This window comes from Cherax quadricarinatus, chromosome 51 (assembly GCF_038502225.1).
Source record: "Cherax quadricarinatus isolate ZL_2023a chromosome 51, ASM3850222v1, whole genome shotgun sequence".
In the NCBI taxonomy this organism is placed as follows: Eukaryota; Metazoa; Arthropoda; class Malacostraca; order Decapoda; family Parastacidae; genus Cherax; species Cherax quadricarinatus.
In genome coordinates, this window is record NC_091342.1 from 19,227,936 (window position 1) to 19,252,707 (window position 24,772).

The 24,772-nt window shown below is 39.4% G+C and overlaps 2 protein-coding genes and 1 long non-coding RNA gene across 6 annotated transcripts in view; 1 reads left to right on the forward strand and 2 right to left on the reverse strand.

The window, feature by feature from the left end:
- glob1 (globin 1) overlaps positions 1-5,403 on the forward strand; it is a 307,913-nt gene extending 302,510 nt beyond the window's left edge. For all 3 annotated transcript variants that reach the window (XM_070095922.1, XM_070095920.1, XM_070095921.1), the window contains exon 5: positions 1,132-5,403. In XM_070095922.1, the coding sequence (XP_069952023.1) occupies positions 1,132-1,275 (144 nt within the window). In that variant the 3' untranslated portion in view covers positions 1,276-5,403. The remainder of the gene's footprint in view (positions 1-1,131) is intronic.
- On the reverse strand, positions 2,309-14,953 carry LOC138854191 (uncharacterized). The gene is made up of 3 exons (XR_011393420.1): positions 14,559-14,953; positions 8,012-8,143; positions 2,309-2,449 (listed from the first exon to the last, which is right to left on the reverse strand). It is a non-coding gene; the product is annotated as an uncharacterized lncRNA (long non-coding RNA).
- A 179-nt stretch (positions 14,954-15,132) lies between these two features.
- LOC128694736 (uncharacterized) overlaps positions 15,133-24,772 on the reverse strand; it is a 70,093-nt gene continuing 60,453 nt past the window's right edge. For both annotated transcript variants that reach the window (XM_053785000.2, XM_053785001.2), the window contains 3 exons: positions 21,980-22,071; positions 18,757-18,926; positions 15,133-18,569 (listed from right to left, as the gene is read on the reverse strand). In XM_053785000.2, the coding sequence (XP_053640975.2) occupies positions 18,437-18,569; positions 18,757-18,926; positions 21,980-22,071 (395 nt within the window). In that variant the 3' untranslated portion in view covers positions 15,133-18,436. The remainder of the gene's footprint in view (positions 18,570-18,756; positions 18,927-21,979; positions 22,072-24,772) is intronic.

Here is a 24,772-nt window from a genome sequence, read left to right on the forward strand (position 1 = left end):
CCAATATGGGCCTAACGTACACGGTGTACAGGGTCCTGAACGATTCCTTATTAAGATGTCGGAATGCTGTTCTTAGGATTGCTAGGCGCCCATATGCTGCAGCAGTTACTTGGTTGATGTGTGCCTCAGGAGATGTGCCTGGTGTTATACTCACCCCAAGATCTTTTTCCTCGAGTGAGGTTTGTGGTCTCTTCCCCATAGACTGTACTCAGTCTGCGGTCTTGTTTGCCCTTCCCCAATCTTCATGACTCTGCACTTTGTGGAGTTAAACTCCAGGAGCCAATTGCTGGTCCAGGCCTGCAGCCTCTCCAGATCCCTTTGTAGTTCTGCCTGGTCCTCGTCCGACTGAATTATTCTTATCAACTTCACATCATCTGCAAACAGGGACACATCGGAGTCTATTCCTTCCGTCATGTCATTCACAAATACCAGAAACAGCACCGGACATAGGATGTGCTTCACTGCTTGTTCCACAGCCAGGGCGATGTTTACTGTGTTGATACGCACACCTTCCTTCATTTCTCCCTCGGTATATACAAGGATATACATAGGAACTAGTGATTACAAACCACATTTGAATTGAAGAAGCGATGAAAAAGAAATGCTGGGTAGTGCGCTGTGGGGGATGTGGTGGGGTGGTGTGGTGTGCTGTGCTGGGTGGGGTGGTGTGTTGTGTAGGGTGGTGTGCTGTGCTATGTGGGGTAGTGTGTTGCTCTGTGGGGGGGGTGCTGTGCTGTGTTGGGTGTTGTGTAGGTTACGTTCGTCTACATCTGGCAGTCCTCCACTCGGGGTTCCATTCTTTCATCGTCTCGACTCTAACATCCATACATCTGTTGGTTAGACAAAAATATACACACCATGTTTTATCGAATATGCCACAAATTTGCCACTACATCCCTCTTTCCCCACTCGATATTTACACCGCAACACCCGACTCCATCACCACTCATCCACCATTATTAACTCTCAACACATTCCGTCTTTTATTTTCGTGTATTATTTCTTGTTTTTTCATTCTTTTTTTTCAGTTATTTTTATCTTTGTATTAGTCTGTGTTCAACATAATTTATGTACCTGTGATTAACACATGATTCCTCGAGTTTGTATCTGAGGTGGTCGTTTTTTTTGCAGCTGGTGGGTCCTCAGTTCCTGCAAGCCATCAAGCCAGCGCTGGAGGACGAGTGGACGGAGGAAGTGGAGGCTGCCTGGGACCTCCTCATGAAGAACATCGCCTACGGCATGCAGACGGCTATGAGGGAGGAGATGAAGCGTTAAATACATGCTGGAAATTGATGTCCGATGAAACTTCCGCAATCCAGGCTGTATGACCATTGTGGGTTTAGCGCCTAGTTATGATTATTGTAATAATTTAAAGCCGGTAAATCGTAATGCGAGAGGAAACTTGCTAACTATAAGGCTGTTTTTATTTGGGTACTTTAGTCACGAATTACAGGCGACTGTCATGAAACTAGGTTAATATAGTGTTGATCTCTGGTAAATGAAAGACTCGCAGGAAATGGGAAATCTCCAGAAATTGCAGACTTCCAGGAGAGCACCAGATGTCACAGAAACTGTGGCAGATTGACATTAAAGATTACCTCAAGGGATGGTCTCTGTTTAGTAATATTTACAGTTGTGGAAATAAAAGTGTTAGTCGAATCGAATCGAGGACGACGAGAGCTGTCGTAAGATGGGAAGGAAGAAGGATAAGGAAGGATGGAAATAACTGGAAAAGGATGGTGAGGAGGGGAAGAGGAGGAATCAAGGCAAGTGGCCCAACCACTTTGGGACATGTGGTACAAAAGTACTGGAGACGTAGATAGAGAGGCTTGACTGATGTCATTGCTTGGCTCACTAGGAGAGGATGGCGAAGGCAGCGGCAGGAGCTGGGAGTGTCAGAAGGCAGCAAGCAGGATGAGTTGGTTATGGTCTTAAACCGTTTATCAGTGCGGTAAATTGTTTTCGAGAGAGTTGTATCACACTTATGGGAGAGCTGTAGTAGTATTCGTTGGTTTGGAGTTGGTGGAGTATCTGGTTGTAGGTAGGGAATGGTCTTTCTTCGCTTTGGTACGATACAGTGTTGTCTTGGAGATGTTGGATGAGTTCTAGGTGAGTCATGCTTGCAGGGTATAGCCTCGTGGTGTAGAATATGAGTCCTTTGTGTTTAACCCATGGTGTTCCAGGTAATCGACGTGAGCTAAGTAGAGAAGGCGGTGGTGGAGTAGAGGAAGGTGGTGTTGCTTCGTTTTCAACTTCAGTAGACGAATTAGAAGATGTTTCTGGTGGTAAGGCTTCTGATTGGATTCAGTGAGAGGTGGTGGCGGTGGAGGCTTCTCATTGGTCGTTGTTGGATTGACGTCACTAGTTGGTGGTGTTGATGGAACTTCTGCAGAAGAGTTGGCGATTAAGTTTTTGGTGAATTTGAGAATTTCTTCAGAAGGTGGAGATGCTGGAAATGTAAATGAAGGCATGTTATTTAATGCAAATAACTCGTTGATGGTAGAGTTAAATGATCCAGGTACAGCCATGTTTTGCATATGAGCGTATAGTAGACAGTAGTGAATCTTCGTTACGTCACATGTTGGAGGAGTGAAAGTGTTAGTCTGTAAACGTAAAAAAATAGGAATGTTTTTGTTTAGATAAATATATAGCAGGCTACACACGTATAGAAAAAAAATAGATTAGACAGTTGTACTGAGTAAGTTTTAAACTGAACTGTGTGTTTTAAATGCCAAGTTGTGTGAACACATGATACCAAACACTAATTGTTCTTACGTAAACGTGTGTAGAGCGAATTTTCACGAGTCGGGTATAAAATATGAAGAATAACCGAGTACCGTGGCTGGAACAGTGCAAAACTATCCCAAAAATTAAAACAAACTAGTCTGCGTTTCGGTCCACCCAGGACCATTATTAAATCGCCATCAAGAGAAACTGAGAACACTAGATTGTCACCGGACAATCTATTTCGTCTGTCTCCCTTTTTCTCTCTCTCTCCCGCGACTTATTAATGTCTCAGGACCAACCTAAGCAGTCTAGCTTCATCCCCGATTTTAGCGCTTGGTTATGATTATAATAATCATCCCCAATTTGCGCGACACTTGTGAAACATTGACTCATTATTTTAGCATGACATGTAAGGCAAGTCAGCGCTGTTATTACTAACATTTACTTCATTAAAATGGGCACACAAGACAAGCTTGTACACCATATTCATACATTTTTGCATTTCCTTCAAATATCAACCGCCAGATTGGGAAACTGTTGCTAAGGGTCTTAACGTCACTGCTGAGGATTTGTTACTGTCTCTCATACGAGGATAAGATCCCAGATTGTTTTGAAAGGTCAAGACAGTACAGTCAGAATTTGTGTGACAGATCAAAGAGATGTGGAAAGATGACTAGTTTACCAAGAACTCACTTGTGTGTATGGCTAAAACCATTTCTGTTTACAAGAATATGCTGTAGTGTGTGTGTGTGTACGCAGATGTATGTGAATGGCCTGCATTTAAACCGCTTGCGATCTTTGCTTATAAATCAGTGATCACTTTTACAAACAAGTTGTTATTGTTTATTTACAGTTTGTAGTGATTAGATCATTTCATTCATAATTCCATTTATATTAAACTATAATAAGTAACATGCTACTGTGTACATGTATGCAGTGACGTATTGTCATAGTTTTAGACAGAACATTACGGGTATAGATAAGTAGAATGTCCACTCATATTGCTACTATTAAATTTCATTCTCTGCTCCATAAAATTTCTGTTTATGTTGTGATCTTTGCGATAATTTAAATTATTATTATAATCAAAAAGAAGCGCTAAGCCACAAGGGCTAGCGATAATTTAAAATTATGCACATTTATTCATATATCCCTCGAGTATCCTCATTTACAGTCTTCGTGTTTTAAAAACTGTTCTCATACACCAGAAAACGTTCTTATAAAATAAACCTAGAGTATTAAAGTAATATTCTAACAAAAATTAGTTTAAAAAATGAGAAATTTGGGTAAATACAAGCTGAAGGAGGATACTAACTGCGAGGACCGAGCTGTAAGATGTACTAGGACACACTTGATGACTTGTACTATACCAGGGGATGCGATAGAGGAGACAGGAAGAAATCGTTTGAAATGCGAGTTACAGGGGCGAGAGAGACTAGTTGGAAGCTTCATCCAAAGACAAGTCTCACGATGGTAAACACATGGAATATTGAGGTTGTGGCTAACTCCAAGTTTCAGTAGATATGATCGAGTCCTAGATCACAACAAGTCAAATGCAGGCAAATTTCGAACAGGTGGGACCCGTAGACTTTCACCAATGTCCCTTGTTTTTTTCCTTGCATTGATTAGGAAATGTCGAGCTGTAAATCAAGTAGGTTTACTGGTCCTTTCCCGCCAAAAGACCTCGCGTAGAGTGAATTATGGCCAGAAAATTGCTTCTCCTACATATTTCGGCGAGTTTTGTCGGCTAGAAACTCCATAATTTCGTGTCAATATGATATGAATTTTTGTAATTAGCTGATTGTCTTTCAGTTGGCAGAGATTTCTTTGTAATTGACTTTGTTATGTGCGTTAGTGTTGTGTGCCACGCACTCTAGTGTTTCTGATGTAGGTGTGTTGCGAGGGTGTCAGAGTGATAGTTGTCTTAGAAGCGTAGTGGTGCTTTTGGTGGTAGTCTGTGTTGCAGTGGTTGTGAGTGATCTGTGTTGCAGTGGTTGTGAATGGTCTGATGATACCCACAAAATGTGCAAAAGAACACTAGAGTACGCTTCAGAACATTTATTAAAGGAAACGTTTCACCACGAGTAGCTTCATCAGTCCTGTTGACGTCACTCGTGGCAAAACGTTTATAAATGTCCTGAACTATATACACGTGACCTTTGCCAGTATTGCAGTGTGTGGGGGTGGTGTGTGTGTGTGTGTGTGTGTGTGTGTGTGTGTGTGTGTGTGTGTGTGTGTGTGTGTGTGTGTGTGTGTGTGTGTGTCAGCGAGTGTCGAGTTAATATATATAATGAAAAATAAAGTGTGTCAGGTCAAGTGAAAAATCAAGTATAGACGGTTGTTGCTGACTGATATTAATATGTTTAATATAAATAAAACTAGGAATATGAATATTCCTTCATATAATTTTAGCTTACACTGAAATCAAACTCGCTTTTATTTATAGTAATTTATCCTGAGCGAGCAAACTATTATTTAAGTATATTAAGCAAAGTATTGCCTGCCAGTGTGCTCTTCAAGACTCTCTGGAGATGTGGGGAGCTTCTTACGTGTCCCAGCCGCCACTCAGCTGAAGTGAACGAGAGGCTAGTTACAGTATCCGTGTGATTTGTGAATTCTTACTGTTGCAGAGTTATATTCTCATGCTATAATTGTAATGTGATAATAAATTTGTGTACATGACGTTGATTTTTTTCTCCTCTGGTTTGAAACTATATTTTTGTTAATATTGTATATGCCAATGCTTTACAAAAATACAACTTAAACATAAATTTATATGAAAATAATGTTTGGAGTATAGGTTCATATTTTATCGACAGTTTCCAATCAACGAAGGTTGATCAAGAGTAGGAAATGCGTTTATCATTGCTCCTCCTTCAGCTCTTTCCAGAATTGTAGACATTCATACTCAACAAACCACAATATCCTCAACCATTTTCCAAGAGTATATGTAATGTACTTCCCGCCTCCAACACTCAGATCTATCTGATTCTCTAAATAGATTTTTTCTTCTTCACACTCCAACAACACATGAGCTCTTACAACCTTCTTCATCTATGACACTCGCACGTGCCTCTTGAATGTTCAAACCTCTACCGCTTAATACCACCTTTCAACACTTCCTGAAACGTTCCCTACACTTCCATCCGTCCACTCCAGATCTGCACTCCTTCCAACTTTTTCTCCTGAATTTCACGTAAATGACAAAACCATGTATACCTCTATCTGAATTAAGCATTTCATAACGCCGCATTACCATTTTTTCAGTACATATTCTATGCATAATATTTACGCCACACTGTGATCTCCAACACCTCCACTGCCGCCAGTGTTTTCCTTGTTGCAACAATGATTCACACCTGTGTGTGTTGGCAACACTCAGTCTTGCATTTGAGAGACCTTTTCTTCCCAGAAACTCTTATTCCCCACCAACATTTTCCTCATCATTTATAATTCAGGAGAGATCAATGAGGTTAGTCGTGGAGGCAGGTTAAATATTTAGTTCTAAAGATTGAGTATAACAGGACCCATGAGGCTAGGCGTAGGGATTCTCAACGTTTCATTCAATCATTAATCCCCTCGGCTTGATGTATTTCTCCATTTACCCCCTTATTTCCATACAAAAAAATTATCCCAATCATAAAGGGACAGAAAAACAAGGTTAGAAAAAATAAATTATTCAGGTTTTGCACGAAAAGAGCGCACAAATATTTACCCCTTGACATGGAATTTATTGCCTCCAAGGGGTAAATTTACCCCTAGTTGAGAATCACTGGCCGCTAGGGGATGATAGTAAACCCGGCAAGTTAAAATACAGAGCCAGGAGCTGAGACTACCATTGCAACCACAAATGAGTGGGGAGGGGGAACAAATTAATGAATACACACATGAATGGCAGTACTCACGTTGGCGTGTGTACACACACGTACCCACTCATGGTATTGTATACTACACGAGACGACATTCGTGGCTTATGACTTTCTGGACAAGTACAAGACTTGGATCATTCTACCACCCATCTATATACTGATCAAAGCCTGTGTGTTTAATCTGCCTGAGCCAAAAGACTGGATTAACAGGGTTAATAACCCAATAAAACCATGTTACTAAGGCTGTCTCTTATTTCCATTGAGGTCCTTTTAATCCTCTCGCCAAGGAGGCCTGGTCATGGACCGGGCCGCGGGGGCGTTGACCCCCGGAACACCCACCAGGTATAAGGACGCGACTCACACCAGTCAACTAACACCCAGTTATGCACTCACTGCTAGGCGAACACCGTCAGCAGGTGTAAGGAAACTTGTCCTACGCTTCCTCTCGTCTGGAAACCCAGCCCAGGTCCTTCAGTGTGAGAGCTGAAACTGCTACCAATTAAACCACAAGCATATCTCCCCAGCAGCACGCACATGTAAACTCACGTCCAAACATACATTTCCTCACACACATTAACCAAATAATAGGGTAAGTGAGCAAACATAAGAGGGTGATCAGAAGAAAAGATTAAGTCTATAGACTATACACAACATCTGCCCAACAAATCTAGAATTCGTTCTGCCGGCGTGAAGTTTGTTCTTTAATAAACTCAAAATCTTTAAACCTCAAATTTTTATATCACAAAGATCGTACCGAATCTAAGGAAGAAAATTCACGTATATACTACAACTTTGGGTAAAATAAGGTCTTATGATCACAACATACAGAATATTAGGAAGTATAAACATGGGACATTGTTTTAACACGAGAGGACCCACAACTGAGTAAGCTGAATAAGAGACGAATTGAAGAGACAGACAACACTTACAACATTAAAATAGAGCAGCAGACAAGTAGAGTAGACTAGAGAGCAACACAGGTGAAGCAGAAACAATACATAGTTATAAAAAAGTTACAATAATTCCAGATGAAGCTTGTCAACAGGGAGTTAATAGGCGGGAGCAACAGTTGAACCTCAAAAGCCAAACCCTACTAGATAATACACGTACATGTATACTAATACAGTGTTACAAGACTACTGACTGCACAAGGTTATTAAGGCAGTATTTATAATACTTTGTCACATACTTGGCTGAAATTCCCTAACGTAAACCAGCACTAATATGAATACCTCTTCGGTGGTTTCATGAATATCCAATATCCTACTCAGACTTCCTATTATATAATTTTTGATGAAAAGTAATGACTTTAGTATTAATGTAGCGAGAATGTTTTAGAGGAATTCCGTTGTAATGGAAGGAAATAATTTCAAATACAAAGGCGATTTTAAATGGAAAAATTTTAAAGCTCTTACTATGGGAAGTTTTCCTTCACCGGCTTGATGGAAACTCTTGGTTTATTCCAGGAAGTTCTTATATCATCATTTAGCGCTTCTTTTTTATTATAATAATAATAATATGTTTTCATTAACACTGCCAGTTGAGACCTGCAAATGAAAAAATAAAAGATCGCTTATTTGGTTGTAAATTAAAACTTAAATTTTTACGTCATAATCTAATTATACTCTGCAAATATTCAAACTCTCAAAACTAAAAAAAAAATATTTTTTCGTAATAATTTGTTTGCACCCCCTCCCCCCCCCCCCACACACACACACTACGGACTACAATACAACCTCTGTCCAACTGATCAAGCTGACAACTCAAAAAGATTCTTACACTTGTACATTTATTGTTAACAGTTCCTCCTGCAGTCTTATGACTTACCAATAATGTGTACTGTGGTGTAGTGCCTCGTGAACCTGACACCAGGAATGAATGGTGATTCAGCCTCAAACTCTCATTGCATATCTGTTGTACTAGCTAGAGAGGGTTTAATGCTCACACAGTATTCATGAGGATGTCTTTGAAGAATGTTATTAAAAGTTCTTGGAAAGTTATGACTCCAAGATAGTGGCATTTACGGAGCACTTTGACCGTGTAGGCCACTCAGCGCTCATAGGCACAAAAAAATACAACACAATGAAAACAGAAAAAATCAGCAATATAAGAAAAGGACACTCAAAACAAATTCTACCATACCAAGTTAAAATACTCAGCATCAATTAAAAATCCCAATTAAAAATCCCTAATGTTCATAGATTATCCTAAATATTCCCGGTCTTCACAGCACCTCTAATTAAAGCCATGACGTAGGAGGCAAGGCCTAAGCCGAGGGCAAGCTTTTAGAATATGATCAACAGTCATTGGCATGTTACAGGCAACACACGGGGGCAGCAGCCCCTGCGAACAGTTAGCAATGGGTGAGATGTGTGTTCCTGATCCTCAAGCGACGGTGATTTGTCTCAAAGTGACGATTCCTGATAGAAGATAAATTCATGGTACATATTAAATACAGCACCTTAAAAAGGGGCTTATGAACGGGAATTAAAAAGAAAAGTCAATAGGAAAATGAGTATGGGAACAAATAATAAATAAAGGGGGAAGGGGCAGAGCGTAGTGCATCATGTGCTTAAAAGTCAATGAGAATCTGCATGAAATAAAAGGTATTTTCGGAGAAGTTAAACAGTTAATCAGATTTGTATCTGCCTGATATGATCAATGCGAACCCGGGAGACCACAACTATGAAACAATTACATTCATAAAACGAATTGTTCCTATCCAGATATAAAAGACATATAGGGATAGTAGGGAAAAAGAGGAAGAATCGGTCCCATGTGAAGCCTCAAGTGAGAAAATATGCAGGAACAGCCGGGGATGATGAAGATTGAAATAACCGGGCAGCGTGCGAAACCTCAGTCAAGGTTGCAGAAAACATTATGGATGTAGAGAAGTTAGTCATGTTATGAAGCACAACTTCATGTACCTTTAAAATATCGCTTTGTAAGGAGGCGACCACCAGGTGGCTACACCAGCATCAGCGAATTATCAACGAAGACAAAAGGAAATCCGACAACTGAGAACGGGAAAGAGTTCATTTATAACTCTGACAGTGATGCCAGGTACATAGTTCTGTGGTAAACCTGTGTTCTGAAGGAAACTAAGAAAATCTGTTACTGATTCAAGCACAGAAAAACCTCCGAAATTATTACTGTATTCAAGGGCAGGCGCTAAATCGAGTAGAGGCCATATAGCAGTCCATGGAATGGAAGGTACTCTGTCATCAAGAACCCTTCACTAGCATGAAGGAACCTTTTCTGAAGAGGAAGTCAATAAGAGTTTTTTTTCTGTAAATTTAAAGCTAAAATTATGGACTTAGGAAAAATGTGATATTTCATGGAGTGTCGTAAGCTTCACCTAAATCGGAAAGGATTCCCATAACGAACAGATGATCGACAACGGTGAGAACTCACCGATGGTGGAATCAACTCAAAGTTAAGCTGGTGTGGGAACAGACAATTAGGCATCTCTCAGTATCGAATTCTACAATTATGCATAATGCTCAAGTTTTCATATTGATATTGCAAAGTCAACGATATGTAACGGTTGAGTTAAAAAGGCATAAGAGAAAGGCAAGACCCCGAAGGCTCAAGCACAAAAATGTGCACATGACCAGTCCACCGTAGGCCGGTACTTCAGTGATTGAAGAAGTTTAGCAAAGATAAGCGGACTAACAAGTGGTGAAGCAAAAAAAATGAAGGATGGGGGGGGGGGAAGAATATTCCTGAACGGGTTTGTAATGAACAGGAGACAACTGTAGTCCACGAGAAAACTTAGTAAAATGCTGACCCAGGGTATTAGCAACATCAGAGTTAGTCGGCTTTGCGGACAATGGTAAGGACAGGTGCTGGGTATTATTCCGCTGTTAGCATACGCACCTTTACCACAGTTCACACAAAGGTAGTAAATTGACATAGTGACATCAAGTATGTTTAGTCCTTTATTGGTAATTTTATTCATGGGGAAGCAAAATGTTTGCGGTCTTAAACACGAGATACTGATCCGTCATGCGGGATGTTTCCCAGAGGTATAAGGGATAAGAACACTGGCATCAGAGAGAAGGGGTAAATAATGACTTAGTATAGGAAGTATTGGAAAGGGTGGAAATGAGGGTAGGGGGACGCAAGACGCATGCAGCATGCAGGACTTCTAGTCAGCCAGCTCAAATTGTCATCACCTGTAGCGATGTGGACGAATGTAGGAAAAGGAGGTAATGATAATGGGAAAATAATCGCTATCATGGAGTTAGGTCATGACTGCCCAGTCTAAATCGAGGGTTATTACCGACAAGCATGTGAAAGATTGATCCGAAATTTGCAAGTCTGAAGACCGACACTGATACAACTACTTATGTTCCAACCGTGTGATGTCCAAAAATTTGCCATTCCGAAGAAAGTGGTGACAAATTCATTTAACAGCAAAGGAAATCGAAGGTCAGAATATCTCGACTCTGCCTGCAAGATGGTGAACGTCAGTTTGCATAGAGTACATAAAGTTAAAATGTTCTATCCAATGTTTACTTAATTTAACTAATGTATTCATATCGTTAAGTCTGTTTCTTGGGGTCATGGAAAGTGTATCAATTCAAATATAATTTCTAACAGTCAACCTAAAGGACTCCTGTTCAATGTCTAGACTGAGCGAGAGGTACAAACACCACGTGCACTTGATACCTCTTCACCTAGTAGTAAATAGGTACGTACAAGAAATAAGTCACTGACTTCTTTGGGTTATCCTATGTATGATAATTGTACTTTAGGTACTTTTACCTAAATAAACATACTTAAACTGTTAGTGGTCCCATCCTTAAAAGGTTCACTTAAAGATATAACCAGTAAAATGTTACTCTGACTTTCTGGGATTATTTTGGGTTAACACACTGGGGGTTATAAGACAAAGAAAATCTTTGTGGTCGTCTAATCTTGGTAAATACGATAAATATATTCTGTGACCTGTGGCCTGATGGCAAAGTTCTCGCTTCAAACGCTGAGTGTCCTGGTTAGATTCCCGGAAAGGGTAGAAACATTGGGCGTGTTTCCTTACACTGGTTGTCCATGTTCACCCATCAGTAAAATGGGTACCTGGGTGTTAGTCAACTGGTGTGGGTCGCATCCTGGGACAAAATTGACCTAATTTGCCCGAAATGCTCTGCATAAAAAGCTGCTTTCTATATAGTATGTCACTGATGTCAGCTAGGACTGTATATCATGTATATGTACTTGTAGAAATAAAGGCATTATTATTATTATTATGGTTCATAGTTACCCATAAACTTGAGAGTATTTCTACATTTTCTATTATGATTTAATAAAGAAAACTATATTGATTTTTTTAATATATGGGAAAATTAAGCATTAGATGACAGATGCCTATGCACCTCTGTGTAAATGATTTTATTAGGATTGTCAACACGGATAGTTGGTAACCCAGGATAACCCAACGAAGCCAAGGTCATCAGACTGCACAGAATGTTGGGTAGCTTTAAATATAGGTTGAAGTTGGTGCGAGTTACAGCTGCCTAGCATGGGCCAGAAGGCCTACTGCAATGTTCCTTAATTTCTGTTATTTTCATTGGGGTCTTTTAATCTTCTCTCCCAGGATGCGACCCTCAACAGTCTACTAACACCCAAGTACCTACTTACTGCTAGGTGAACAGGGACAACTCGTCCAGATACCTAACTCCGGTCCCTCAACTGTGAGCCGTAGCCTGTACCAGTTGAGCCCGAAGTGGCTTTATTGACTCGCCTGTCGTCATTATACGAATTTTATCCCTAGAATTAGCCTTGTGAGGTCGTTCAGCGAACCTAGCGAGGATAAATCCCTCATCTATGTGGAAATTTTTTAATTTTCCTAAAATCAGCATGTGTAAATTTGAATAATTTAATAATTGTGTATTAAAATGTAATGCTAATTTGACCCTTCGAGAAATTTCGAGGGGGGGGGGGATGTGGAAGAGCCGCGAGGCTGTTCTCAAAACTGTGAGAACAGCAAGAACAGCAGACTCTGGGAGCGCACCTCTCGTTCAAATAAAATTAAGCTCTTCAAAAATACAAGGAAGGTGGAAGATGCAGGAACATTGAGAAATAAAACATCTCTCTGATTAGCGGAGGGACATTAACAAATTTATGTACAATTCTCCCATACTAACAGATATTGCTTCCTGGGACTCTGTCAGGCAGGGAAAGAGGTCAGTTCCCATCGGGGAACTAGTCAGTGGCTGTCAGGGATGTAATTAATGTAAACTAGATATGGAGGAAAGGCCCACAAGAACATCAGCCACCCTCTCAAAGGAGTCATCCATCCTTCGTTCATGGAGGAGACAAAACAGTGAACTTGGGGAGAAGTTACCTAAAAGTTTGTTATTTTTCACTATATATATCCTGGGAATAATAGTGGAATTAGCCCCTCATCCCAGGACGAACAACGAACCTTCTTAAATCATGTCTTCTTGATGACCGACACCAGTTATTTAATCAAGTGGCCCTAGGAAAAATACTTTTTTCTACGGCTTATACATATAGTCCTCAGACTGATTTCTCCCACTATTTTAAATAAATAATGCCCATTAGAAATAACATTTTCCGCATCTCTTTGATATTGCCATGAAACACTTCCAATGCAAAAATACTATTGCCTAATCGCTATCTTAAACAACTCTCAGTGTTCGAGAGCACAAACTATTTTCAGACTGGAAAGAACACGACAGACTATGTAGTATAATAATGGCGCTCTTAACTAACAAAAGACATTTATATCCTGCTACAGTATCCATACTTCGCTCTGATTAGAAGAATTAGACAGCATAATATAATGTATAAAACCAACCAATAACCTCGTTATTATTAAATATCTGAACTCTTGAGTGATTTTATATATATATATATATATATATATATATATATATATATATATATATATATATATATATATATAATCTTCTGTACCATATTATGTAATAAAATTCTCCTATTGGTAAAAAAAATATTTATTAAAAGATGGGGTGGTAGGGGAAGTGGAATATTCAAACGGCTTCAGGAAGAAATCCAAATATTCTTCCTTGAAGCCTTTTTATCCACTTCTCCGAGGCTATGGGTCCCACAATTTACACCTGAGGTGGACCCCTATATATATATATATATATATATATATATATATATATATATATATATATATATATATATATATATATATATATATATATAAATGCATCAGTGTCAAGAACATGTATTTTTTTTAAATATGTATTTACTCAATGGCGTCTTACGACGCAAGAACTACTGTGATCCTGAGTTTTTGTCGTTACTGTCGCTGCCGCCGCTGACAGGATGCTCAGCAGGTACACTACACTAACTGCTCAGGTTAACATTTAAGTAACCTAATATGGCTTAATAGAAAGGTATCTCTGTCATGATTTTCGTGGAGTAATATAACACACACACACACACACACACACACACACAAAAAAAAAAAAAAAAAAAAAAAACTGGGCCTTGGTAAAGCGATCGTTCCCGAATAAGCAAAGCTAAATAAGGCTAAAACACTGAAGGATAGATGTGCGGGTAGCCTCTGTTACCTATTTATCAGATGATAATTTAATCAAGGTCTTTTAGGCCTTTTAGGATCTAGAACAGTGACAGCTGGTCTATCAAATCAACGCCTTTTAATTTGTGATCTTTAGTAATGATAAGAATTCAAATATTGACTATGACAATAAATTACATTAACATTTATAAACGAAAGCAGAAATGCTTGTGAACAGGTCAGCAGATGTTAATGTTTAGCGCCCATTAACTGCACAAGGGTCGTAAGGCTGTAAATGTACATGCACACTAACATAAAGAATACTTTAATACTTTATAAGCAAGGAACGTATGTACTCTTAAGAGAGTATATACCTCTCAGTGCATACAACTTTTGAGAGTTAGTGTATATAAGAACGATAATATGACTAGTTATCTTACCTCTCATCTGAGTGGACGTGATGCCAAGGAACACTGACTGGAGACGCTGAATCACCACCCTCGCCACACTGATTATGACAGACGCTGACTGGAGAGACTGAACCACCACCCTCACCACAATGGTTGTGACACGCTGACTGGAGACACTCAACTACCACCCTCACCATCATGGTTACCGGGACGATGACTGTTTCAACAAGTTTAATTACATTGAGATTCTGGTATATTAGTAGTAATATGTAATAGAAGGCGTAGTAGGAGTAATAACAATAGACAGTAGACGTAGTGGTGCTAGAAATAACAGTAAAGAGTGTAGAAGCAGCAGCAACAGCAGCAAGAGGAAGCAGGAGGGAGGAGGTAGACTGTCTTGGACGGACCCAAACGTCGTCATAAGGTTGCTTTACTAAGGGCAGTTTCTGGGTGAAACGCTTCAGCCACGGTATTGTGAATTTTAATTCTCTATCAGAATATCTTCGTCCCAATTTGATGTTCCTGAGCCCTTGGGACTAGGACAGGTGCAGTATAATGAGGATGTAATCAAACAGCAACTTAAAAAAAATAATTTATTAAACAGACTAGACCAGCCGATAAAACAAGGTCTTACCAAATTCAATCAGAAAATAAGTTAGTGATATCAATAACAGTGGTTTATAAATACTGATCATTCTGGTTTAGAGGTTCTTAATTTATCAGGAAAAAAATCACCTGTCGAAGAGTTTTAAGCATGTGATGACAGCTTGATGATTCGTTGATACCATCTTAAAGACACTGCCAATGCTGGGAATATAAAAACAAGTGCGACGTGTGAGAAACTTCGTTGGCTTGAGGCAGTTTCTGGTGAGGGAAACAGCAGCAGCTCCTGGTGAGCTGCTGCTGCTTCGAGTGCTAAGTTCCCTATGGTTGCACACGTGTGTTCTTTGTATATTCATGATTACCTTATGTGATACAGAATTGTTCAGACAGTAGTGCCCTTGGATCAAGAACAGATTTAATGTCCATGATAAAGCACTTTTAAGTACGCACGCGCGCACAACACGAACGCACACTCAAAGTAAACACACACACGCAAGCACACACACACACACACACACACACACACACACACACACACACACACTTATCATGGTGTGCATACACTGTGGTGTGTACTTCTCGTGTGCAGTCTTGAGTTCACTCTCTGTCTTAGAAATTAAAAGAGAATTGGGACGTCAATCACCGCCTGACTCTACATCCCTAAAATATTATGCAACTTTCACACACTGTTTCATCCCTGGAGAATGTTCTAACATCTCTCCCACACCTGGTTATGTCTTGACACCTCTCACACACCTGGGTATGTCTTGACACCTCTCCCACACCTGGGTATGTCTTGACACCTCTCCCACACCTGGTTATGTCTTGACACTTCTTCCACACCTGGATATGATAGGAATTCTTGGTAGTAACCGAGTACTAATTTAACGAGTCCTGACTGATGATCGACCTTAGACCTAACACTAATCTAAGTATCTTTATAAAACAATCTCTAACGCCAAAATGAATTCCCATGCGATATTTACAGACGCATATTAAGAGTATTATATCGCACAGTGTTGTAAAAATAAATAAAGAAGACAGTAGATGAGATAATCAGTCCGTCAGTCTAGGAACATGTGTTCTGTACCGTAGTTTAGGCTGACTGACGGATTACTTCCTACAGATATCAGTTTATGTTCCCTGTGTTGTACTGATAAAGCCACTGGTTGGCTAAACGTCTACGAAATAAAGATACCCAGCCGTTGCACATGTTTTTAATACATCAAGTGTTATTATAATCAATTTAAGCGCTAAACCGGAAAGTCTTAAGCAAGTGAACGAATTAAAGTCAAATTCCCGGACACCGTCGACCTATTTTCTATTATTTTTAGAAGATGCAAAGAGGAGATTCGTAAACCAATAACTATTTTTTTTTTTAGTAAACCATTGTAAGAGGTAACGTGCCAGAGATATAGATTTTGAATATAATGTATATTTACAAATTAGATGATGAACTCTTAACATTAAATTACAGACCAGTCAATCTGGACTTTTACCAAAGTTGAGTCGCATTTACTTCATGGGTCGAGTCTGTAGGTTGGTCTTCAGCACAGCCTACGAGGACATCAATTTCTTTGGTTTAAACGGCAACTATACTTAATCAGTTATCAAAATTTAAGTTCTGTGACCCCTATCGGGTCAGAGAAATTAATAAAAATAATGAGATTGACCTCAATGCTGAGAAAATGACTGGAATCGGAACTGAAAAATATAATTTTCGAAAACACTTTGAATTCAAGTTTATAAATGAATCTCGACATAGTTTCACGAGGTTTAGTTCTTACCAGACAAATTTTCTTTATTTAAAGTGACAGACAACAGTACAGAAGTTCAACATTATGTGGACCACCGTAATCCCATTTACACGGCCTATCGACAGGCAACGAATTTTACGTAAATAAAGGAAAATCGGATTGTGATCTGTAACAAGTGACGCTCCACATGGATCATTGTTTACAAACTACATAAACCACTTGGATGGGTGGATAAATATGGTCTTAAGTACATTCGTTAACACAAAGTATAAGGCAATAACTCAACTTTAAGACATCGAGAAACCTCAGTATGAAATGGATAAAGAATGAGACTCGCACAGCATTTGGGAAACTATTACGGTAACGTTTCGCCAGCTAGTGGCTTCTTTATGGTGCAGCTGACAGTGTGACTGGTGCAGCTGACAGTGTGACTGGTGCAGCTGACAGTGTGACTGGTGCAGCTGGCAGTGTGACTGGTGCAGCTGGCAGTGTGACTGGTGCAGCTGACAGTGAGTGAAGGTACAATCCAGGGGACTGAAAATAACAGCAGCGCCTATGAACTAAATAATACAGAACATAATACAACCAGAACTCTAAACAAAACTTTCGAGTTTTAATTAACAAATCTGAAGCCAAGTTATAATGTTTTTGTTATTATTATTGTACCATTATTATTATTGGAAGGTTCCAGGAACATTATAGTTACAACACCTCGATATGAAGAGTCAAGGCAATATTAGCTACTCCTCTGATAGTGAACTACTACTGTAGAACAGGGGTCCCCAACCTGCGGCCCGAGGGCCGCATGTGGCCCTTCTAGGAAATGGATGCGGCCTTCACATAAAATTATGAATTCACTTTTATGTAGGTTCACACTGCAGTGTCAACAATTACAAAATATTATTATTCATAAAAATTAGAAAAAAATACAAAATGCGGCCCTCCTTTAAATTTGGCTTTTCAAATTGGCCCTTTCATACTAAAAGGTTGAGGACTACTGCTGTAGAAGAACAGAAATGTGCAGCTTGATGGGTGAACTATATTTTGTACAGTAACTTCGTTACGTTGGGTTATTATAATGACTGCATGTTGCAGCACACTTAAGAATACGTTTATTATCTAAAGGTGGGAAAATAATTAATTTTCTGAATGACATGAGACTACTTCATAATATGACCATTAAGATTAGCTGATGATAAGGCATCATCAGCTGTTCTAATCCCCGCTTCACGACTCTGCCTCTAGATTTAACAGATCATTTTAAGGTTTAAACCAAAAAAAAAAAAAAAAAAAAAGTCAGCCATTTGACCAATACTATGCAGCGTCCTGGGGTGTCATCTTGTGAAGTGGTCAGCAGTTTACCACAAGCTCTCTCCTAGCAGACGGAAGCTCACAGGGAGAGGACGTCAGTCTGAGGGACTGCCGAAATAAAGCCCATTCATTGGTTATAGAGAAGCGAGGCGGAGGCAGTTAAAGCTGCCGGAGGGTTGAACCTTCATCACTTCTCTCGCTTATATATAATATTGTTTCTTGCAGGAGTTACCAAGTCTAGCGGGATCTTGACTTTCTCAACACCTGGTCGTTACACTTTATCACGTCGCACTGGCGTTGTCGCGCGGCACTCAATATGTCGTCAGCAGCGCGTTTGAGAGACGACTCTTGATCGTCTCCGCGATCAAACCTGAGGATATGGAGAAGAACGAGAGAGTGCCAGGGAAACTTTTTTTTTTTTTTTTTGCAAGAACCTTGCAGAAAATTTTAATATTTAGCTATATTTTTTTTAGCACACATCAATATTAACAAACATAATTTGAAGTCAGTTTTATGAACAGACGTTAGTAACTAAGTCTCAACGTGGTTTCTCGTACATGCCAAGGAAGACATCCACTCGTTTCTCAACACTGAAGAGGAAGTCTTCCGAAGTGTAGGTCATGAGACGACACAAGATCCTCCTGGAGCAGCTGGAGCTCGCCCACGGGGCATAGTCCTCCAGACGGTGTAGCAAGGTAGGTTCCCCTAGTGGCACCTCTGATACCAGCTGTAATCACACACCAACACGTCAGTTTTCCCGTTACCAGCTTCCATTTCTGCTACGTAAACAATGAGATTAGACAGTAGCTTCTATAATTATAATCAAGGGGTACACCAACACTGAACGGACACCTACCCAACACTGGAATAATTCCAGGAAGACGGGAGGTGAATTACAAATTCTCAGTTTTATCCAGGATGTAATTTCCAGCTGAACTGGAGTTTTCTTGCACATGGACAATTTATATTCACGGATGAATTTAAAGGCTAAAAGTTGTTGTCCTGCCTCAGACTATTTCAAATCCCTGTCTTATCCCAATTAAACAAGGGTAAGAAGGTGTAAGTAAACACGGCCAGCGTCTCCACCCACTCAAGGTTAGATCTCGGGTCCGGGTCCACGGGTTGTGTCCAGGTTGTGTGTCCTGTTTATGTATCCAGAACAACTACCAGATTTTGATTTTTTTCATACATCTGCATTTCATCTTTCTCCCCAGGATAAGACTCAACAGTCGGCTAACACCCAGGCACCTAAATTTATTGTCAGATGAGAAGAGACAGCGGTAATCCAAGTAACGTTACTCAGGTTTCAGTAGACAGGGAATCTATTTCACGACCTTCCCAGTGTCCACAGATTCCACCGATCGTGGATGTTGAGCCAAGAATCTTGACGCTGTTGTTAATATGTAATACTTTCATTAGTGCCCTAGCTCTGATGGTATTAATATTATATTAAAAATAAGCTCCAAACCCTTAAGGGTCCTACAGAATATATATATCATGAGTTGTAGACGAGTGGAACAATCTGTCAGGTAGACTCACTGAAGCAAGCACTTTAAGTAGCTCTGAGAACAGGTTAAACTAATATAAGAATGAGACTGGGTTTGAGGAGGATCTGTCCAGCACTGGCCGATAGGCCACTTGATGAAAAAAAAATGTGCCGCACCTAGGTATCTTCACTGAGAAATGTTTCGCTTGCTCAGCAGTCTTCACTGATCTCAGAGACATGAGGACGAAGAGTTTTATACGGAGCCAGTGGAAGAAGAGGTGAGATGCAGCAGTTGAAGACGTCGCTAGTGGGTGGGGCCCACTAGTGGAAATAGGTCAGACCTCATAAGGTGGGTTATAGATTTATTACTGGAGATGCAGAAAATGTGGTGAGATGCTGCAGAAAAAACATGTGTATACTTCAAGGCAGTTATTAAAGGAAACATTCTGCTATGAATGGCTTCTTAGGTCCTAATTAAGACTAATGAAGCCACGCCGTGGAGGGTCGTTCCCTTTAATAAACGTCCTGAACTGGACACAAGTGTCTTTATCCACAGCTTATGGCTGTCAACATGCCATTTAAAACCGAGATTCAGCAGTCTAAGATGTGGTCACACGTGGGAAGGGCCAACCAGTAGAATTAGGTTAGTCCTACAAGCTGGGTCGGGCCACCTTATTGGACTATAGGCCTGACGTACATGTGTGGGTCCCGCCCACATGTGTCAGTGTCTTCAGCTGCTGCAACTCTCCACCTGATCAAGCACAAGTATGTTAATTCTTATAATCAAAACTAAGCGCTATAGTAGCTCTATCAGTCTTAATGCAGAGACAGCTAAAAGACATCTTAGGACCTATAGGATCTCAAACCCAGACTTCCTCTACGAGTAGTGACATATCATACACGTTTCTGAAAAGTGTAGACGGAGTGCCCTCCACATCATCAGAGCCAGTAACTACAACACACGTGCTAGATCTGACAGCAGGTACATAGTCATTCCTATAAGCAATATGGCCGGTAACATTTCTCAAGCACTCTTGAGCAGCCATATTACAGTAATAAAGTTGGTAGAATTACCGACAATATGTAAAGTAAAAGGACACAAGTGCAACTAATGTGACATTTATTGTGGCAACGTTTCGCTCTCTAGGAGCTTTATCAAGCCATTACAAACAATACATGGACACAGAGGGTATATAAAGGCTCAGAGTGAGGTGAAAACTAGTGAGGTACCAATTTCGATGTTCACTACTACTACTACTACTACCACCACTAGTGAACATCGAAATTGGTACCTCACTAGTTTTCACCTCACTCTGAGCCTTTATATACCCTCTGTGTCCATGTATTGTTTGTAATGGCTTGATAAAGCTCCTGGAGAGCGAAATGTTGCCACAATAAATGTCACATTAGTTGCACTTGTGTCCTTTTACTTTACATATTACAGTAGCAACCAGTTCCCCGATCACCGTTAAGACCTGACTAGACCAAAACCAATCAGCTCCACAGAAACTGGTGCTGATTTGTACAAGATCCCTTGCAGGGCATGTGATTAGGTACACACTGAAGAAACAAGCACGACCATGAACCAACGTGTTAGGGAGCACAGCCACTTCACTGAAATTAATGATATAAACATGTTTGCATCGTCATAGCACACATGATCACATCATGAGGTGGCAGGACGGAGCAAAACTACTGATAAAGAAGAGTGGTTACCCAGACGTGGGTACATGGGACCCTCACTAATTTTTATATCAACCACAGAAAACTCAGGGAACCTCAGCATCTCCAATGTTCAAACCAAATTGTTTCTACCCACTCAAAACACTGCCACCAGGTGACATAGGAACGCAGGAGCACTGCAGATGAATCTTTTAGTCTTAACCTTAAAAGACTCCGTATACACTGCATACCGAGTCTTTTAGCTAACTCTGTACAAGGATTGATGACGTGACCAGTGTCGAAACATCTTCAATGTCCTGATTGTGCATGTGTGTCGTATTCCCACACTCCGCTTCTTCCAATAGTTCCACTCTCATTATTACAATTATAACTAAGCTCTAAACCCACAAGGGTCATGCTGTCCATTCTCATGCCATCGTATAAGCTTGATAAAGTCTGCTACACAGACTAAACGTCTCTCAACAAATATACCCAGGTATTGCACATGTGTATTTTTCACCAACTTAACGAATATTCCACCGATCTGTTAATACTTGTCTGGCCCAGTAGGCCTACTGCGGTGCTCTTCCATTCTAAGAGAGATTACACTAGAGAACAGTGGGCTAGCTGACCTGGTCCAGTAGCTCCAGAGGGTAGTAGTCTACGGAACGCTTGCCAGCGAATGTGATGTTGTTAGCTGCGGCCACAGCAATACCCACCAGACCTACACACATAAACCAGTGCAACAAATTAAAAACAATATAATAGGATAATACAATAATACAATATAACAGGATAATGCAATATAATAGGATAATACAATATGATAGGATAATACAGTATGATAGGATAATACAGTATGATAGGATAATACAATGAATATAATGAAAAATAAAATATAAAACAATGCTATGTAATAATGTGTTAGTTAATACTGGCATGGCAATACATATCAACGATTAAAAATATTGAATTTCTTAATTAAAAATGTTTGAAAACTTATAAAAAGCGAAAATATTGCGAAAAATCTAAGTTTTTCATTTGATATGAAGTATTAGGAGTTTGCTAAATTATCATTATTGTTCAGAAAGTTTGATTTAAAATTGCTAACAGAATAGTTCAGTGGTTTGTGACATACAGAATAGTTCAGTGGTTTGTGACATACAGAATAGTTCAGTGGTTTGTGACATTCATAGACAGCAGCTGGTCAGTCATGAAGACAAGAGATGAGAAGGTAAGGAGACACAGAAGGTATAATGACAATTAAAAAGAAAAAAATAATGAAACATTAACAATTAGGACTCACAATACAGAAGAAATCGAAAAAAATAACAGAAAAAAAGATATAAAAAAATAAAAGTGAAAAGGTTTTAAGCTTCTTGGAGAATCTCATGGCTTCCTGGGCCTGGTATCTACAACACTGCGACTAGCCAAGGATTCGAACCCACGTCGTTTTGGCCCTGCCTCGTGGTGAGCGAAAATCACATGACGCTCTAACCCACTGGACCACACAGTCCTACAACAATCAAGCACCCAGCAGACCTAGGTGTTTTACCTTGATCCGAAAACATACAGTGGTGTGGGTGCCTCTGAGCTAATTTCGTTCTAATCCCCGTTTGGTGTACCAGCCTCCACGAGCAGTATATTCTTGTAGGATTGTGTGGTCCAGTGGGTTAGAGCGTCATGTGATTTTCGCTCACCACGAGGCAGGGTCAAAACGACATGGGTTCGAATCCACGGCTAATCGCAGTGTTATTATTGATTCAATACCACACCTTCGTGGTCACAATAAATAAATAATTATATACGGCAGTACTGCCACTCACTTGGCAGTACTACTGTCCTGCCAAGTAAGTGTAAAATGAAAACCTGTAATTGTTTTACATGTTAGAATTGCTGGTGTGTTTTTTCTGTCTCATAAACATGCAAGATTTCAGGTACATCTTGCTACTTCTACTTACACTTAGGTCACACTACACATACATGTACAAGCATATATATACACACACCCCTCTGGGTTTTCTTCTATTTTCTTTCTAGTTCTTGTTCTTATTTATTTCCTCTTATCTCCATGGGGAAGTGGAACATAATTCTTCCCCCGCAAGCCATGCGTGTTGTAAGAGGCGACTAAAATGCTAGGAGCAAGGGGCTAGTAACCCCTTCTACTGTATAAATTACTAAATTTACGAAGAGAGACTTTCGTTTTTCTTTTTGGGCCATCCTGCCTCGGTGGGATACGGCCGGTTTGTTGATTATAATATATATATATATATATATATATATATATATATATATATATATATGTCGTGCCGAATATGTGAAACTGGTCAATTAGCAATAACTCGTTTAAAATTAAGTCCTTTCTAAAATTTTCTCTTATACGTTTAAAGATATATTTTTTTCATTAACGTTAATGTGAAAATTTATAATTTTCCACCAAAAGGAACTTAGAAAACTTACCTAACCTTATTATAACAATCGAAATTTATTTAATCCTAACCCAACTAAATATATTTTAGATTTGTTTACAATAATTTTAATACTAAACAAACACAGTGAAATATATTTTTTTCGTTAGGTTCAGAATGATTTTGGCGAAATTATTGCATACACAAATTTTCACTTGTCCTATATGGCAAGATGAACGTTGCTATTTAAGCCAAGATCGCAAGTTCTGCCTATTCGGAACGACATAAATATATATATTTATTTATTTATTGTAACCACGAACGAATAGTATTGAATAATAACAAAACTGCGACTAGCTAAAGACTCGAACCCATGCTGCTTGGGCCCGCCTCATGGTGAGCGAAAACGCATGACGCTCTAACCCACAGGACCACGCAATCCTACAAAAATGACGTACCCAGCAGAGCTAGGTGTTTTACCGTCATCCGAGGACATACGGTGGTGTGGGTGCCTCTGAGCTAATTTCATTCTACTCCTTGTTTGGTGTACTAGCCCAACGAGCAGTATTTGTGTTTTCGCTCACCATGAGGCGGACCAAAGCACCATGAGTTCGAGTCCTTAGCTAGTCGCAGTGTTATATATATATATATATATATATATATATATATATATATATATATATATATATATATATATATATATATATATATATAATGTCGTGCCGAATATGCAAAACTGGTCAATTAGCAAGAACTCATTTAAAATTAAGTCCTTTCTTAAATTTTCTCCTATACGTTTAAAGATATATATTTTTTCATTAATGTTAATGTAAAAATTTTTAATTTTGCACCAAAAGAATCTTAGAAAACTTGCCTAACCTTATTATAACAAGAACAATTTATTTTAGCTTAACCCAACTAAATATATTTTAAATACGTTTACAATAATTTAATACTTAACAAACACAATCAAATATAATTTTTTCGTTAGGTTCAGAATGATTTTGGTGAAATTAT